Below are 18,975 nucleotides of genomic sequence, written 5' to 3'. Positions count from 1 at the left end.
CAGAAATATTGGCGGATAAGATGAAAATTTATCGTGCAGATACCAGAGGATGGGCTGACAGTAATTATTATATGACCAAGAAGGGGATGTCAGCAGGTCTTGTCACTGCAGCACTCTATGGAAGGTGGTATGAGAAAGATTGTTGTTGTTGAGTTCTCTGTCTGAATGTAGCTGTTAGTGATAATTCACTAAAATACAGGAATCTTACATATCATTTTACGATGAAGTGATCAAAAAAGGGGTTTCTGAGTATTCCTCATCCAGGTTGAGAATTGCATCCTATACTGTTGACAGAATATTTACTAACTGAAAGCAGGGATGTTTAGGAGTCCCAAGTACAGAAAACATTAAAAAGCCAGTGGACAGGTCCCAAAACGTGTAATAGGCCAATGGAATGTTGACCGTTATCTCAAAGTTTGTGGAATATCAAGGATGGAAATAATAGTCCTATTACATACTGCCCTGACTCTACCCCATTAACAGTCCTGCCAACTTTCCTAAGGGATAACTTGGGAAGGATATATTTTTATTTCAGGAGGTATGGTGCTGGTGCTGGTGCTAATGGTGTTAAAGAATGAGGATAGATTGTACTGTCAAACTTTGTATTCTTTTTGAATTTAGAAAATGAAGGTGCAAAGTAATTGTAATGTTTAAGATCATTTAAAAGGACTGTTAGACTAGATCAAGTGAAATAAGATATTTCCTCCTTTGCTGGTGGTACCCAGAACAAGGCAACACAATCATAACCTTAGAGGCAGGCTGTTCAGGCGTCATGTCAGGAAGAAATCTTGACAGAAAGAAGTGAGAAAGTATGAAACTCCCCCCAAAAAAGGTAAAGTCACCTGAAAATTTCAAAATTCTGATTGATTAAAAAGACCATGAGATATAGGAGGCAAATTAGGCCATTCAGCCTATTGAGTCTGCTCTGCCATTCGATCATGGCTAAGTTTTGCAACACCATTCTCCTGCCTTCTCCCTGGAACCTTTGATGCCCTTACTAATCAAAAACCTATTTGTCTTTGTCTTAACTACACTCAATATTTGTTAGGTAAGCTATCAAGACTTCAAGATGAAAAAGATGGACTTAAGATACACATCATCCACAGTCTAAATGAATGGGCAGAACAGACTGGAAGGATTGACTGTCCTACTCCTGTCACTGTGTCCTCTGATGCTTAGGATTGAAAGAAATTATAAAGTCAATTAAACAGCATAATTGTAAACAGCTTGTACAGGCTTTATGCTTTTGTGCTGTGATAACTTTAAATATTTCCAATACATTTTCAGTACTTACAAAGCAGAGGCAGGAAATAGTATACAACTATACAACCTATTACCTTCTGAGCTCAGGATATGAATAAGTGAATGAGGTAAATATTCTATTGTTAATACAGGTAAATCCTCAAAGCAAATGTCTTTTTGCATGATAAATGTGTTGCTTTTATCTTTTCAATTTTACCACTCCAGTTGTATTTGAGTGCTTCTGGAAATTGATCTTGCCAGGGTTGAATATATTTCTGGAATCAAAGTGTGGAAACATCAAAGACAGGCCTTTCAAAGAGTGAATACATACAAATACTAATATCTTACATTGCTTACATCTGCATGAAACCATCGGGCATCTAATTATATGTTTAACTCACTGCCAAGATACTTCACCTCGGCTTGTGTTGGAGGGAGCGCGTGAAATGTAAGCTTTGACCAAGAATTAGATTTTCTGACACGCCTACAGATAGATTTGCCTGAGTTTTGCTTCAGCAAATTAGTTTTTATTACAATGGGAAAGATATGTGATCCATGTCTGTGCTTAACCAGGGGAAATCAATGGATACCAATAGGACTTGTAAGCTGTAATGATAAACACTTCCCAAAATGTTGTAGCATCATCTCCTGCATTGTTTTTCTTAAAGAAGAAAAGGTACCTTACAGTAAAGTTCAGGAAATAGGTTCACTGACCTATTTCTCTGGGGAACTTATTTTTCATTTAATTTTTGGAGATAAATGGAAACATTTGCCATAATACTGCAACAAAATATTGACATAAATAGTACAAAATTGAATACAAGCGCAATGGGAACAGTTTTCCTGTGACAAGCATTTTGGCATCACGTCTAACATGTTACACATTCCTCCAGGATGCCTGAGTGAAGGGAATGTGAATTATTGGCATATGCAACAAACTCAGGCTAAGGCACATTTGTCAAATGAAACAAGAAGGGGTTGTGATTACTCCTTTCCCTGCTGTATTCCGCTGCTTCATCGGTGATATGCCCTTGTCACAAGATCAGGAGTGAGATTTTTCGCTGATAATTCCAGTTTAGTTGGTAACTGTCTTATGATAATGAAACAGGCTTTGGATAAAATCCAGATGTACGTTGAGAACTGGCAGATAACATTTGCCCGCTAGATTCTCTGCTATTGCTGGATGATCATCAAGCGAAAGCCAAACCACCAGCCCTACCCTTCGATGCATGAACGTTGCTTGGTCACCTGACATCACTGACTTGGCAGAGTCACCACTGAGGCAAGGTTTTGTGGGATTGGCCGAAATAACATTGTGGCTCTCAGAGCAGTGCGGAGGCTTTCCACCTGGTATCTTTTTAACAGCAAAACTTCTGAAAGACATGTCATAGGAGTGACACTGAAATATTTGAGTCGATATGCGCTGGAAAAGCACAGCAGGTCAGGAAACGTCCTTTGAGGAGACATTAGAACAGGTAACCTAAATTGTCAAAGGGAGAGGTTTTAACAGGAGTCTTTAAAGAAGGACAGAGGTGGAGAGACATTGAGTGTGGGAATTTGAAATCTCAGACATTTGAAGGAATGGCTGCCCAAGTTGGAAAAATGAGAGTGACACATGTTCGAATGTTGAAGGGGATTACTGAAATAGTGAAAAGCAAGACGGTGGGTGACGTTTAAAGTAGGAGTGAATATTTCATTGTTGAGGCATTAATCGGAAGACAAGTGATTACTGAACAAGTTTAGTGAGAGTCTAGGAAGCGGGCAGCTATGTTATGGATAAGTTCAAGGTTTATAGAGGGTAGAGTGTGGGTGGCATAAAGAGGAGTGGGTGAGAATAGTTGTATGTGGATATAATAAAGGCACAGATCAGCATTTCAGCAGCAGAGGAAAGTGATGTGACAGTGGTAGGCATCAGCAGTCTTTCTCCCAGAGAGGATGCAGCTCAGGTCTGTGTAAAATAGGAATCAAGATTGTAAACAGGCTGGACAGAATCAGACAGTGATCAGGGAGAGAGAAAGAGTTTCAGCTACAAGATGATGACGTAACACTTGGTGTTGTATTGTCGCCAGTCAGAAGATTGGAGGTGGTTGAAAGCAGCCCGGCCGGTCAGTATCTTGTTACTGTGCAAGGGTTTGTTAGATGGCTGATGTTTTTGGAGAACAGTTAGGAGCTGCTGACTTTGACAGCTGTTGCTGCTGCTTTAAGTATTTGGCAGTTGCCTACATTTATCCCACTGTTCCAGGCACTTAACCCTACCAAGTGCCTGGCCTGAGCAAATATTGCTAAAAGAGTATTCAAATGTCATGGGCTAGCAAGTTTCTGTATTGTTAAACATGGATAAACTCTCATGCAACTCAGAAACCTACACAGCACACAGACAAGGGTACTATAACTAAGACAGAAGTCCACCGCCCCTCTCATTACTTTACGAGTCACAACCTGAATACAAGTATTTCATCCAGTTTTCGATATAGCCAATCATATCATAGCCAATCTTAGGGTCTAAATAATTCCAATTTGAGCTGGGCAGTAACTTCAGTGATATACTATGGCTCTTGTTTTCCATTTCAGCTTCGGACACAGGCTGACATCCTGTCTCTATCCCGTGCATTCTGCTTCCAGTTGGAAGTGGGATAACTTCAAACATCTCATACACCTTGGTCACTGAAAAGTAACTTAGAAGCCACAGCATGATCAATCACATCATTCTATTTGGATTGGTCTACGCTCGGCAAAGTTAATTGGTTTAAGGGACCCCTGATCAATCTCTAATTGGCTCTAATGGGTGATGGACAGTGACTGACTTTCTCCTGACCAGCTCCTTAAGGTGTCAATTACCCATGGGTTTGAAATGTTCTTTACATTTTCATTAAAGGAAGGAGCATTTGTGGTCAGCACTGCAAGATTGTTAGTTTGTGCTCATGCCTCAATCCTCACTTAATTCTAGCAAAGTTCCTATGACACCAGACATTTAACAATCACCATTTGTTTTTCCCATTGTCATCAACTAATTAGTTTTTTCACTGTGTTGGAATGCTTGGAATTTTACTTTTATCTTTTAAAGGAAAAAGTTAGAATATCAGAGCTACATAAAAAATAACAGAAAATACGAATCTCAACAAATTCTCATACAGGGTATGATAAAGTCTAAAAGGTAATAGAGCTGCAAACTTACACAATGTGATACAAAGTTAACTCAAATATAGATGTTGCATTTAAGCAAAAGATGCCCTTCTGAACAAATTAAAACACACTAGAACAAGGGCACAGCTACATGTATGATTTCTTGTTAAGGGCTAATGCGCTATTAATACTTTGTCTTATACAACCTTGGAAGTCTGATTACATCAGCTAACTTAGAGGCCCTTCAGCTTACAGCTGTAACTCTATAACATTAGGTTACTGTCTTCACTTTATTCACAATCCCATTGTGCAATTCTTTGTCAAGTGAAACCAAGCAGAGTCACATGATGTCACAGTGTGAAGATCTGCATTGGCTTCAGTTGAGCAGAATAATATATTAGGTTAATCAATAAATATACTTTAATTGTGAGATTATAACGAAATTAAAATCGTAAAATGTTAGTTTCCCACCTAATCTGCCTTTGTTGTGCTTTTTAAATTGGGTTCTGAAATGAGAGAAGTGTTTCAGGATAGTGAAGGTGACGTTTAGTATGCTTGCCTTAATAGGTCAGTGCATTTGAGTATTGGAGCTGGGAGGTCATGTTGCGGCTGTACAGAACATTGTATTCCAAAAGTGGCCTAACCAATGCACAATTCTGGTCTCATTGCTATAGGAAGGATGTTGTGAAACTTGAAAGGGTTCATAAAAAATTTACAAGGATGTTGCAAGGGTTGGAGGACTTGAACTTCAGGAAGAGGCTGAACAGGCTGGAGCTGTTTTTCCTGGAGCATTGGAGACTGAGGGGTGACCTTATAGAGGTTTATAAACTCATGAGGGGTATAGATAATGGTAATGGTAATGGTAATGGTAATGGTCTTTTCCATAGGATAGGGGATTTCAAGACTAGGGGGTACATTTCTGACCTTATAGAGGTTTATAAACTCATGAGGGGTATAGATAATGGTAATGGTAATGGTCTTTTCCATAGGATAGGGGATTTCAAGACTAGGGGGTACATTTTTAGGTTGAGAGGAGAAAGATTTAAAAAGGACATGATGGGCAATTTATTTTACCCAAAGAATGGTTCGTATGTGGAATGAACTTCCTGAGGAAGTGGTGAACAATTACAATGTTTAGACAAGACATTTAGATAAGTACAAAATAGGAAAGGTCTGGAGGGATACGGACCAGAAGCAGACAGGTGGGACTAGTTTAGTTTGGGATTATGTTTGGCATGGACTGTTTCGACAGAAGAGTCTGTTTCCGTGCTGTATGACTCAATGAGGGACATGGACAGGGTGTATAGCCAAGATCTTTTCCCCAGCGTAGGGAAGTCCAAAACAAGAGAGCATAGGTGAAAAGGGAAAGATTCAAAAGGGTAATGGTAATGGTAATGGTCTTTTCCATAGGATAGGGGATTTCAAGACTAGGGGGTACATTTTTAGGTTGAGAGGAGAAAGATTTAAAAGGGACCTAACGGGCAAACTTTTCACAGAGCATGGTGCGTATATGGAACAAGCTGCGAAACATTTAAAAGGCATCTGAATGGGTATATGAATAGGAAGGGTTTAAAGGGATACGGGCCAAGTGCTGGCAGGTGGGACTAGATTAGGTTAGGGATATCTGGTCAGCACGGATGAGTTGGACTGAAGGGTTTGTTTCCGTGCTGTACATCTATAATCACTTTGAGTCTAACAGTGTTTTGCAAGGATTGCTGCACATTTTGAAGAAGTGAGTAAACAGACCCTGCTGGAAACCATCAACTATACGGCAATTTGAACAAGCAATAATTGAAGTGGTTGCAGATGAACTGAAGCTGAGGGGTTTTATATTCGGATGGAGCTCTGGTTTACAACAAGAACTAGACAAGTGACCAGGTATCAGTGATAGGCTAAAGACCTTTGACAATGATCATGTGATTGGTTCTTGAATAACTGAACAGCTTTGGACTGTTAGAGAGAAATGATCAGATCGTTTCAAGTTTTCATAACTATAACATTTTATTATGAATATCAACATATTAAAGCTGCCACACAAATATAGCTTTTATATCTTAACTGTATATAAGCACACAGTACTCCAAATGCAGCCGATGTTTCATAATCACCTCTCAAATAATCCCATTTTACTAAAGTTTGATTTCAGAATCACATCTAGTGTTGGACACCATGTTGTGAGTTTTCCAAGAGCAGGCTGGTTTGATAAAATCAGTACCTTGTTGCAAACAGATGAAGGGGTTTACTGTTTGGTACAATCTGCCAATCATTGAGACATTGGCCTTATATTGTTGGTACCAGTCTGGCACTGAAATGAACATATACCACATTACTTATTTGTGCAATGTACAGAACATCTCTTTGATTAGTCATGTTGGAAAAGCACAGCAGGTCAGGCAGCATCCGAGGAGCAGGAAAATAGACGTTTCGGGCAGGAGCCCTTCATCACCTTCCTGGTAAAGGGCTCCTGCCTGAAATGTCGATGTTTCTGCTCCTTGGATGCTGCCAGACCTGCTGTGCTTTTCCAGCACCACTCTAATCTTGACTTTGATCTCCAGCATCTGTAGTCCTCACTTTCGCCGAGAACATCTCTTTGGCTTAACAGCACAAGAGCATAGGGCCATATAATATAGGAGGCCAAGATGACCATTCTGCTCTATCAATCGGTGAGATTATGGCTTATCTGATAACTCCACTGTCCTGCTAACTCTCCATAACCCTTGTTTCCCATCCTAATTTAAAAAAAATCTCAGCCTTGAATATACTGAATGAGCCAGTATCTGCAGCCCTGTGTGGTAAAGAATTCCACAGACTCACTATCCTCAGCGAGGAGTAATTCCTCCTCACCTCTGTCCTAACTGGACACCCCCACACTCTGGGATTATGCTCGCTGGTCAGAGATTCTCACATGAGGGGTAACAGCCTGTATGTATCCAGACTGCCAATCCCAAGAAACTTGGGCAGATTTTCCACTGGTCAGACAGTTGTTACGTGGGTAGAGATGGGAGTTATTCTTGGTGATCCTGGAGAATCCCTATTGCAGTATTTGCCAAAGAAATTGTCTCGGAAATCGAATCTCCTGCTGGGCAATTCTACCACATCTGAAAGTGTCCCGAGAAATGGGAGACTTTGGATGGTTCTGATGAAATTAAGTAAAACAGTTACAGGAAATGCTAAACTATTAAATACATACTCTAACACATCAACAGCTATTAAACAGAGCCAATAGTTATCTCACCCACAGTCCCAGACCCCTTCAGCATCAGAGCATGACATGACAATTTCTTGGTGATCCAACAACACCCTGGAACCAGAACTCCACCCCAGCTAGGATGTGGAATCCCTGGCCTGAGCTGTACCTGAACTCCCCTCCCCATGCCTCCACCACCTGACCAGGCCCCACCTCCTGCAACTCCCATCCCTACCACTGGACCTGCCCATTTGTTTCCTCTGCCCTCTTCGCGCTCTCCCATGTCAGATCTGGACCAAACCAGAACATGGACCCAATACCTAGTCTCCCCCTCCTTTGCTAAACCTGATTTCTCCAGCCCTGCCTGATCAAATCTAAACACTAGCCGCCGCCTTGCACCAGACCTCCAACACAGTTGGAACTTTGATCTCTTCTTGGCTAGCATTCTAGCACTGTACCCCAACCTATCCGGCATGCTTACAGGTGAAATAGCAATTTACTTGCACTTCTCTCAATCTAGTTGACTATATTCACTGCTGAAAATGTGGTGGACAAAGTTAAAAATCACACAACACCAGGTTATAGTCCAACAGGTTTATTTGAAATAAACCTGTTGGATTATAACCTGGTGTTGTGTGATTTTTAACTTTGTCCATCCCAGTCCAACACCGGCTCCTCCACATCACAATGTAGTGGGCAGTACTCTATACTGGGCGACTGCTTTGCAGAACACCTACACAGTCTGTCCATCAAAATAACCCTGAGCTTCCAGTTGCCAGTCATTTCAACACACCATTGTGTTCCCACACCAAATTTCTGTCTCAGGTCTGCTGCAGTATCCAGTGAGGCTCAATGCAAGTGGAGGAACATCATCTCATCTTTTATTCCTGATGAAGGGCTTTTGCCTGAAATGTCGATTTTGAAGCTCCTTGGATGCTTCCTGAACTGCTGTGCTCCTCCAGCACCACTAATCCAGATTCTACTTAAGCACCTAACAGCCTTCGGGAGGCAGCATTGAGTTTAGCCATTTCAGAATGTTTAGAATATTGATAGTTTAACTGGGCAAACAGTTGGTAACTGGAGAATGATGTGGCAAGATGTGATGTACATTTTGGAAGGGAGAACAAAAAAACAAGTGTTCAAATGGAAACTGCAGAAAGATGTAGTTGGAGGTCCTTGTGCACAAAACACAAAGCTCGCATACAGGTGCAGCAGCTAATCAGGAAGACTAAAGGAATGTTGGGTCTTGTTCTCAAGACGGAATGTAAGAATAGCAACAACAATCGTGACCTATATTTCCAAGTCCTGTTTCAGTGGCTGGTATTCAACAACTCACACTTCCCGTTAGCACCTACTCAGCAGTTACCTTTTTCCTGGCTTACTATCAGCAACCCCTTGATCTGCACTTTTTCCTGTCTCCCTCTCTCTGGGCACTGTCTTCATCTATGTGTCTCCTTTCTCCTCCTCAACCCACACCCCCATCATGAGCATAAATACCTTTTCCCAGCTACTTTCAGTTCTGAAGAAAGGTCACTTGACTCAAAATGTTAACTGTTTCTCTCTCCATAGATGCTCCCAGACCCACTGAGCTTCTCCAGCACTTCTGTCTTTATAATAATGGACAATGTTTCTTTCATTACTGCTATGTATTTTCCAATATTGCTGTCAGCACTGTTCAGGAGGGCAATATAGAATTTTGGAGATTCTTCAACAACTTTTTAGGCTTTAAAAATGGAAGGCACCCATCTGTCTGTGTGTTAATGACCTAATTGCAAGGAAATCTGGACATTATGGTAGATATTTGCACTGATCCACACTTGAGAAGGTCAAGAACTGAAAACATTAGATTTTGCAAGCGTCACCATCAAACTGCATTTTCAAACAATATACTGTAAAATACTCACTGGCTATGCAAGTGTTTGCTTGGGTGCTATCTTGTATGTGAACTGACCTCTTTTGAAGAATTTTGACCTTTCTAGACACTGATGAATTCTTCATGTTGAGAAAAAATTCTTGTTAGAAATTATCACAAACTGGTAAAATCATCACCTCGTACTTTTTAATTTGCTTTTCTGCTCACAAGTGTCTCATAACCAACGATAAGTCAAAGATTAAAGCAAAGGATGCCAAATAGACTAAAACTGTGTTCCATTGGAAACAGGGACAGGAAGGTGCAAAATATATGAATTGTGAGTTTGTTCATGCAAGCTGTTTGCAAGCAGAGAAGTCACATTACAAGAAATCAGGGACATGACAGATCATGAACTGAGAAAAACAGACTTCAGTCTTGAACAAATCAGCTAAAACTTATAACTGCCTCAAGTTTTCCAGAAATATTTTAAGATTGAACTCTGGAAACAGGTACAATGGATCACTTTATAGGAGATAACATTTTCAATATGAGAAAAAGTTATTTGAGTGTAGTTGATCATCATGGACATTAGGTCTTGTCAGAGACCAATGACCCATAGGGAAAGTGTTTGGAAAAGGATGCCTGGCAGAGAATAGTCCATAGGACACAGTGTTTCCTTACTTTCATTTCATTGCCCTCAAAACTCTAAGCTCATTTAGTAGGCTGGCCTATATGGTCCCAAAGAAATAAGTTTCCAGTGTTTACACTTCCATGAAAAAGTAATTCCGTATTAAGGGGGAACAACAAAAATGAGTCAAGGAGTCACAAAATGGATTTGATGTGAACAGACAGTTAAATCAAGAAGAAAATTAGCCAGTTATCTGAACTGCTCAAAAAAACTACAATTTCAGTAATATTCAGTAATAAGATCCAATTGTGAGATTTTATTTTCAACATCATTGACATTAAATTTAGTCTTTCAATCCTTTATTGAGGATTGCTGATTATCATCTACGATTTTGAGCAAGAGGACATTCTGGGGTAGCACTGGGTCAACCTAAAAATGAAGTGCCAAAATACTTTCCATATCCTGATAACCTTGAACCCCTTGCTTCTCAAGAATCTATATTCTGCTTCTGTCACCTTTTCACGAGGAGAGCTACAAAGCCTCCTGATCCTCAGAGAAAAAAAAGTCACCTCATCTGTTTTAAATGGGCAGTTTTTATTTAAAACAGTGATCCCGAGTTCTCGATTTTCCGAGAAGTGGAAATCTCTTCCCAACATCTCGCCTCTCACTACCTTTCAGGATCTCAAATGTTTCAATCAAGTTACCACTTATTCTTTTAATCTTTGGGTCGGAGGTGAGATGACAATGACAGCAAGGCAGCATTTGACACAGTGTAGCATCAAGTACCCTAGCAATGGGCTCACTCACAGGGATTTGGGGGTGGGGGAAGAGGGAACCTTCACTGGTTAAAGTCATACCAAATGCAAAGGAAGTTAGGTGTAGTCAGAGGTAAATTATCTCAGAGCAAGGACATCACTGCAAGAGTTCCTCAGGATAAATATTTTCTAACTGACCTGTTTAGAGATAGTATTACATACCTCTGGTGCAGGTGGGACTTGAACTGGAGTCTCCTGACGCAGCGGAAGGGACATTGCCACTGCACTACAAGATCCCTCAACAAATTCTTCAGGATTCCACACATTCCCGTTGTTGAATCGCCCTACCAATAACTCTGGGGGTTACCACTGACCCGAAATTTAACTGGGTCAGTCATACTGTGGTTACAAGAACAGATGAGAAGCTAGGAATTCTGTGGTGACCTACCTTATGACTTTCTAAAACCTGGCTTTCATTTACAAGGCACAAGTTGGGAGGGGAATGGACTACTCTTCATTTTGCCTGGACGAGTGCTGCTTCAACAATCAAAAAACTCACCACCATCCAGGATAAGGCATCTGCCTGACTGGCACCCATTCTCCACCTTTAACATTCATTCTCTCCATCAGCAATACATAGTGACAGCAATGTGCATCATCTACAAGATGCACTGCAGCAACTTAATACATTTCCATTGACAATACCTTAAAACCTAGAATCTTCATTACTTTGACCAAGGGCAGCAAGTGCACAGGAACACCACTACCTCCCAAGCTTTCCTCCAAATCACACACCATCCTGACCTGTAACCATCACTGTTTGGTTTTGTTGTTGAATCAGAAATCTAGAATTTTATTCCTAACTGCACTGCAAATGTACATGCACTACATAAACCACAACGGTTCAAGAGAGCTACGTGCTGAGTTAGAAGTAAGCACATAGAACATAGAAAAATACAGCGCAGTACAGGCCCTTTGGCCCTCGATGTTGCGCCGATCCAAGCCCACCTAACCTACACTAGCCCACTATCCTCCATATGCCTATCCAATGCCTGTTTAAATGCCCATAAAGACGGAGAGTCCACCACTGCTACTGGCAGGGCATTACATATTGTAAGGTTAATTCTGAGAAATTAGAGATAAAGGGTTGGAATAAGAACCAAGTGTTAGGAGAGCTTCTGTAGGATAGAGAATGGAATTGTCAAGATAGTCAATGTGGTACCAAAGCAAATCTTAGTTAAAGCAATGTCAGAAAGGCAGGTGGACAATGTAGCTGCAAATAATGAATCAAGGATAAGCGAATAGTAAAGCTAGATGTTGTCAGTTTACTTATCAAAGCACTGAGGATTCAATTTTAGCTAATATTCTAAAACACATCAAATATTGTGATGTAAGCTTAATAAATGTTTAAATATTGTTTATTTTGGATTTTGAATTTTGTACTAGTGGCAAATGAGTTTTCTCTGTCTGAAGGGGTTTAATGATTAATGTGCAAGTACCTCTTTAACAATGATGAGTTCTTTTGAAACACAGGTATTAGAGAAACCTTATGGACAGTTTGAGTGAATGAAATAAACAATGTAATGTAGGAATTTCAGATCGAAGATTCTGGACTTTTTTTTGGAACTTGGGGAAAACACTTGGAATTTGGAAAAAAAAAACCTTTTAGTTTCAGCTTAGGCAGATTTGCAGAGGTATTGGGTGATGAATGTGTAAAACAGTTAAAACCTTGAAGGGGAAACTGAGAAATTAAAGTAGAGGCTATCAGATTCTTATGAGAGGGAATGGAAGCCACAGCTAACTCAAACTCTGTATGGGACTCTCTGGCACGATGACTCATTTGGGTAGGGCTGGGATTAATGGAATTGCACTTTAACCCATGTGTTTCAACATCTTTAAACATGCGTTCATATCCAAATAGTATGGTTATTCTAATTTGCTTAAAAAAAAATATGATCTATCAAGCCAGATTCAGTCTAGGATCTCCAGCGTCTGCAGACCTCACTTTCTCCTCAGTCTAGGATCTGACTTGTCCAATAATAACATCACCTGGGATCTTAACAAATACACAGAATGCAACACTTAATTACATACAACTCACATTTTTGTTTTATTATCCATAAAATATACAATAATCTCAGCAAAGTATTTAAAGAATGCAGGTAGGTAACCAAGCAGTCACAATTTCTATATACATGCTATAATCTTAACCTCTTCAAAAGAAATAAAACAAATCAGAAATACATTAAAACAGCACAGATTTTGTCCCATTTCATATTTCAAAACTTTGAGAAATCAGTTTGCACTTTAAAGGATTCCAGTTATTAAAATACCATGGTCTGATGGAACTGTTTTTAAGGGCCTTTATCCAAGACTGCTGAAAGTCACACCAACTGAAAAAGTGCCAAAATAGGTAAAAGTCACACAGTAGTTGACATTAAACAACTAAGTAAAGAAACTGCTGAATGAAATGCAACAATAAACTGTTAAGAATGTAGTGATTTAAAAGGACTAAACTGAATCAAAATCAGCCATTTATTGTGCACTCCAGGCCTGCTGTTTGGAATGAATACATTTCAGGAGCACTATATTAACAAAATTAATTTGTACCAAGTAGTGTACTTAAAAAAAAAAGTAGTTTCATTTTGACAAGTAACAGGTAGAAATCCTTCAGACACAGCTTATTCTGACTTTACAGAACCAAATGCAGGGCTATCATACTTCAATCGTGCAACACAGTATGAAGATACTGCCTGCTTCAACTGAAAATATATGCCTGTCATGAAATACTGGATAAGTTCTGCCCAAACACCTGTCAAACCAGTTCAAAGTATCCTGAAGCAAATTACTGAAGAGCTGCAACATTTTAGCTATGCCAAATGGGTACTGAAAAGTAAGTTCACAACATGGAAAGAAGTCTCAATTATAATGACTTCATATGTCTCCTCCCTGATGTACATCCATAACTATGAAACAGACAACAATGAAGGCACTGAAAAAATTGAAAACCAAACAAACAGTTGTACAAATGTAGCTGAAATAACTGTAATACAGTTAACCATCTAGAAGGTGAATGTCAATTAAAAACTAAAGTCCAGTATATTGCAAAGTCCAGGAAATCTTACTTTCTGAGACTTGTGGTATAGATGGCTTCCACACCTACAAATCTATTTTAAAATACCAATTATATTATAAAATACACTGGTAAAATTTGGGTTTGAAAAATTGCAAAAGGAATGGGTGGCTCTCCACAACAACTTGGTTGATTTTAATATTTAATTAACCATCACCCTAACTGCACCATGTCTGTTGGTCTTATGCCAAACTAGAAAAGTAGGAAAGGGGCATTTTCTGTTGGTTCAAAAATAGGTTTCAGTTTTCTCTTCCCTTTCCCTCCCTACTCTAACACAATGCCTTTACTATACTCATGCAAATCTAGTAAGATCTAGAATTGATCAACAAATGTACATCAAAATCTCTGAACGGTTTACTTTAATACTGTTAAAGCAAAGTTTTTAAACTTGCAGGTTGAGAATGAATTACAGCTCTCTAATATTTGTATTTTGTTTTTACATAAGATTATTCTTTTAAAGTCAGTTTGTTTGGTCCCTTTGGCAAATCATCATGCAAGCGAATGATGTGATATACACCAATCTTTTTACACCATTTTCTTTATTAAATTCAATAAGACTTGGGAATTTTTGATTGGACGTCCCCATTAATTTTAGTAGTGCTATTTCACCCAGCACTGAAAAGTCTTCTCATTCAAACCATTAACCAGTGTATGCTGTTGAAATGGATCCTGGCACTGGAAATAAAGAGCATTAAAATAACACAACATTGGCATCCATCAACTTTGTCCATAGTTTCCTACATTGTTTACAAGCTCGGAGCTGCTTGTTTCTTGTTCCATAGACCTGCATTCTTCTGTGTCTTTTTTTTGATAAATTCAACTTTAAACCTATAATGTAATTCCTCCACTTGGCTGAGGGAGTTCAGAAGGCGTTCATCTAAAAAAAAACCCATCGATCTATGGGCATGCTTCAAGGGCTTTCATCATGAAAGTTCAAGTCAGTGTCTTCAGTAGGTCTCTGAATCAGAATCATTTAGTTCGTCATCTTCAGTATAAGGGTAACCATCTTCCCTTCCTATACTGTTCAAACTGCAGAAAGAGCTATGATCACTTCTCATTATTGGTAAAGAGTCAAAGGACACAGTCTTCGAAGGATTATTGTAGTGATTAATGGCATTAAAGCTGAGAGTGGGTAAAGTGCTGCTGGATGAAACAGGCATCATGGTGGCCAGAATGAGGGCTAAGCAGTCTGCCACATCTTTATTTGGAGCACAAGCCAAGGCAGGTGTGTATCCTAAAACAGCAAGTTTTAAAAGTCGCATTAGTTAGATTACTCTACCCTTATACAAACGGTAATTCAGTATAATTAATGGACAGTTATGAAAAGTCATTTTGATTTAACAAATTAGTATACTTGAAACATATGAAATTTCGTTATAGCTCATATTGGTAAATAGATATAAAAGCACGGAGCTGTGATGTAAATATTTAAAAACAAGACTATAACATTGATAAGGACTATCTTAACAATATGCAGTCGACAGGAGGAGGAAAGCACAAAAGTACATTTAGTTTCTTGTTGAGGGGTAGAGCATCAGTTTCAGCATGTGAAGGAAACAACCTCTACTTAAAGATTTTCCTCTTCGAACTATATCTAAATCTATTGCAGTTTTGTTGCTGGCAATGTCAATATAAAACATCTTAAGGTTCCTTAAGTTATAGCTGTTTATACGCCCAGCAACAACTAAAATTTCAATCAAGTTTCTAATCAAGTACTACATGAAGAAATAACCAGACAAGAATCTATAACCACTCTTTGGTGAATATAGCTACCCTTAGAGCAATGATAGTTCTCTCACCTGAGTCAAGAGGTTGAGATTTTAAGTTCCACTGGAGAAACTTGACAACATGGACCATGTCCACAGGTTTAAAAGTTAACAGCTCTGTATTAGTTGGCTAAAATTCTGGTCTTAGAAACTCAACGTTTGCATGAGCAATATTTTGGAGAGGTTGCAGTTTAGTCTCTCCTACTGCTACTATAACAGAATAGTCAAATCGTAGGCAATCGAGAGTGGCTACATGGCTAACCTTTTACTCCAGATTTTTATTGAATGGGAATTTTAACATCTACCACAGTGGGATTTGAAAACATACCCCCATAATATTCAGCTGGGGCTCTGGATTACTAGCACAGTGACATGAGCATTGCACCACTATCTCCTCCTTATGAAAAATCCTTGATTGATTTTGGTAAAATGTCAGGGGTTGACATTTACATGAGATCAACCAGCACTGAGGTATACACTTAAGCAAGATTGGCACATCATTGTAAGACTGAAGGAAGAATGTGGTGGCTCTAATCTGAGGAAAGAATTAGAGGCAGTTAGAGAGATAAGAAGAGCAAGTGTGTGACAATTGTTTTAAACTTAAACAAGGGCATTTACAAAGGCATGAAGACAGAGCTGACTGAACTCAACTAGGAAATTGGGTTAAAGGATATAGGATATGAAGGGGTGCAGTAGTAGACATTTATGGAATGTTGTCAAGAGTATGGTACAGGAAAAGCATAGGTGGTCAGGCAGCATCCAAGGAGCAGGAAAATTGACATTTCAGGCAAAAGCCCTTCAACAGGAATGAGGCTGGGAGCATTGGGGGTAGAGCGATAAATGGGAGGGCGTAGGGGGAAATGAGGAAACTGGTGAAATCACATTGATGCGCTGGGGTTGGAAGGTCCTGAGTTTCATAACACTCAGCAAAGTTACATTCCAGTGAGAAAGACTCTGGGAAGACCCAAACACTGTGACAGTACAAAAGTGAATGAAAAAGTATACAATTTCACAAGATGGATGGCAGAAGACTGGACAGAGTACTAAAAGAACAGCAAAGAATGAAAAAAAATCAAAATGAGACATAAATTAGGAGTATGAGGGAAAGCTACTGAGAAATATGAAACAAAAAGTAATAAGTTTCTACAGATATTTTTAAAAAGTAGAGTAAGCTTTGGTCCTCTTTGGTGTCTATGGAAGTTACAGAAATGGCAGATGAACCAATAAGTATTCACAGAAGAATTTATAGGGTGCTGGATTGATAGCTAAATGAGTGGATTGTTTTGACAGGATAGGGTAAAAAGTCTGACTTGTTTCCACTGGACATTAGAACAGGAATGGTGTGACAGGAGTGTCTAATATCCTGAAAGGTCTTGACAAGTTTGGTCTGGAAAAGATGTTTTCAGTTGTGGGGGTTGTGTTTTAAAATTGTGGTCATCCTTTTAGGACAGGGATGAGGAGTAATGTTTCTCAGAGAGTTGTGCAACATTGAAACAGTGTCCCCGGTGGTGGTAGACAGGGGATCACTTAATATTTTTAAGGTAGCGATAGATTCTTGTTATGCAAGGGATATTGGGGCAGATGGGAATGTGGAATTCGGAACACAAACAGATCAGCCATAATCTTACTGAATGGCAGAGCAGGCTTAAAGGGCTGAATAGCCTACTTCAGCTCCTAATTGTTGTGTTCATATATTTAGCATCTGTCTCCGCTAATGGTACAGGCAATATCCCAAAAGAAACCGCAAATACAGAGGTGAAAGACAATCGTCTAGGAAAAGATGCTGAAAAGTTATGAAAACTAGAACCTAACAAATTGCTAGGACCTGATAAGACTTCACCTGAAGATCTTTAAAAAATGAATTAAAAACAAACTTACCATTCTCATCTACAGCAAGTACACTAGCTCCTTTGCTCAGAAGCTCTTGCACAACTACCGTTAGCCCATTACGTGCAGCAACATGCAGTGGCCTGTGAGAACAAAAAAAAATTATAAACTGTATCTGGAGGTATTATGGTAACAATTGATATTTATATGGTACCCTTAAATCAGAAAACTGTCTATGACATTTCAGAAAGATGGAACAGGGTTAAAAATACTTCCTTTTGAAACCTCCTAACTATTGCTCTAAAAGAATTCTCCTTAGCGAAGGGAAATAACCCCTCAACGTTATACACCTAACCTAATTTTTTTAGGTTATGACGTTAGCCTGCTCCATTTCAAAGAGAAGAATTCTAGCTTATTTGATCTTTCAGACAGAGAATTCTCCAGTCCAGGAAACAGCTGAGCCTACCTAGTATTTCATATGGCTAAGCAACGCAAGAGCGCTTATGCCTTCTTGACCACCTTATCCATCTGCCCAGTCACCTTCAGGGATCTGATGAGATGCACTCCAAAGTCCCTTTGTTTCTTTCCACTTCACATCCTATCATTTGTTCTGCATTCCTTGGCCATGTTAGCGTTCCCCAATTGCATTGTCGCATATTTCAACAGATTACATTCCATTTGTCAGTGTTCCACGATCTGACTAGTCCACAGATTTCTTCGTGCCATTTACAGCTTTCTTCATTACTAACTGCATTGTCAATATTTGAATTGTTTGAAAATTACTTAACAATAACCCTTACATTCAGGTCTAAATCACTGATAAATGCCATAAAATATAAAGGACTAATCATATAGAACATAACAGTGCAGTACAGGCCCTTTGGCCCTCGATGTTGCGCCGACCTATCATACCAATCTGAAGCCCATCTAACCTACACTATTCCATGTACGTCCATATCTTGTCTAACAACGACTTAAATGCACTTAAAGTTGGCGAATCTACTACCGTTGCAGGCAAAGCATTCCATACCCTTACTATTCTTGGAGTAAAGAAACTACCTCTGACATCTGTCCTATATCTATCACCCCTCAATTTAAAGCTATGCCCCCTCGTGCTCGCCTTCACCATTCTTGGAAAAAGGCTCTCCCTGTCCACCCTATCTAACCCTCTGATTATCTTATATGTCTCTATTAAGTCACCTCTCAACCTTCTTCTCTCCAACGAAAACAGCCTCAAGTCCCTCAGCCTTCCCTCATAAGACCTTCCTTCCATACCAGGCAATATCCTAGTAAACCTCCTCTGCACCTTTTCCAAAGCTTCCACATCCTTCTTATAATGTGGTGACCAGAACTGTACACAATACTCCAAGTGTGGTTGTACCAGAGCTTTGTACAGTTGTAGCATAACCTCATGGTTCCAGAACTCGATCCCTCTATTAATAAAAGCTAAAACACTGTATGC

General features: G+C 39.4%; 2 protein-coding genes across 2 annotated transcripts in view; both read right to left on the bottom strand.

Annotated features, from left to right (window-relative positions):
- LOC122549929 (serine/threonine-protein phosphatase 6 regulatory ankyrin repeat subunit A-like) overlaps nucleotides 1-18,975 on the bottom strand; it is a 162,547-nt gene that overhangs the window by 42,407 nt on the left and 101,165 nt on the right. The gene's annotated exons all lie outside the window — the stretch shown is intronic.
- Nucleotides 12,874-18,975, bottom strand: part of LOC122550224 (serine/threonine-protein phosphatase 6 regulatory ankyrin repeat subunit A-like) — a gene marked incomplete at its 5' end in the record, with an annotated part of 36,971 nt that continues 30,869 nt past the window's right edge. The window contains 2 exons of the mRNA XM_043690985.1: nucleotides 12,874-15,154; nucleotides 17,565-17,656. Coding sequence (XP_043546920.1) covers nucleotides 14,868-15,154; nucleotides 17,565-17,656 — 379 coding nt within the window. The remainder of the gene's footprint in view (nucleotides 15,155-17,564; nucleotides 17,657-18,975) is intronic.

This window comes from Chiloscyllium plagiosum, chromosome 5, assembly GCF_004010195.1.
Source record: "Chiloscyllium plagiosum isolate BGI_BamShark_2017 chromosome 5, ASM401019v2, whole genome shotgun sequence".
NCBI lineage: Eukaryota > Metazoa > Chordata > Chondrichthyes > Orectolobiformes > Hemiscylliidae > Chiloscyllium > Chiloscyllium plagiosum.
The sequence above is the reverse complement of the archived record's forward strand: the minus strand, read 5'-3'. Positions and strand labels throughout refer to the sequence as shown.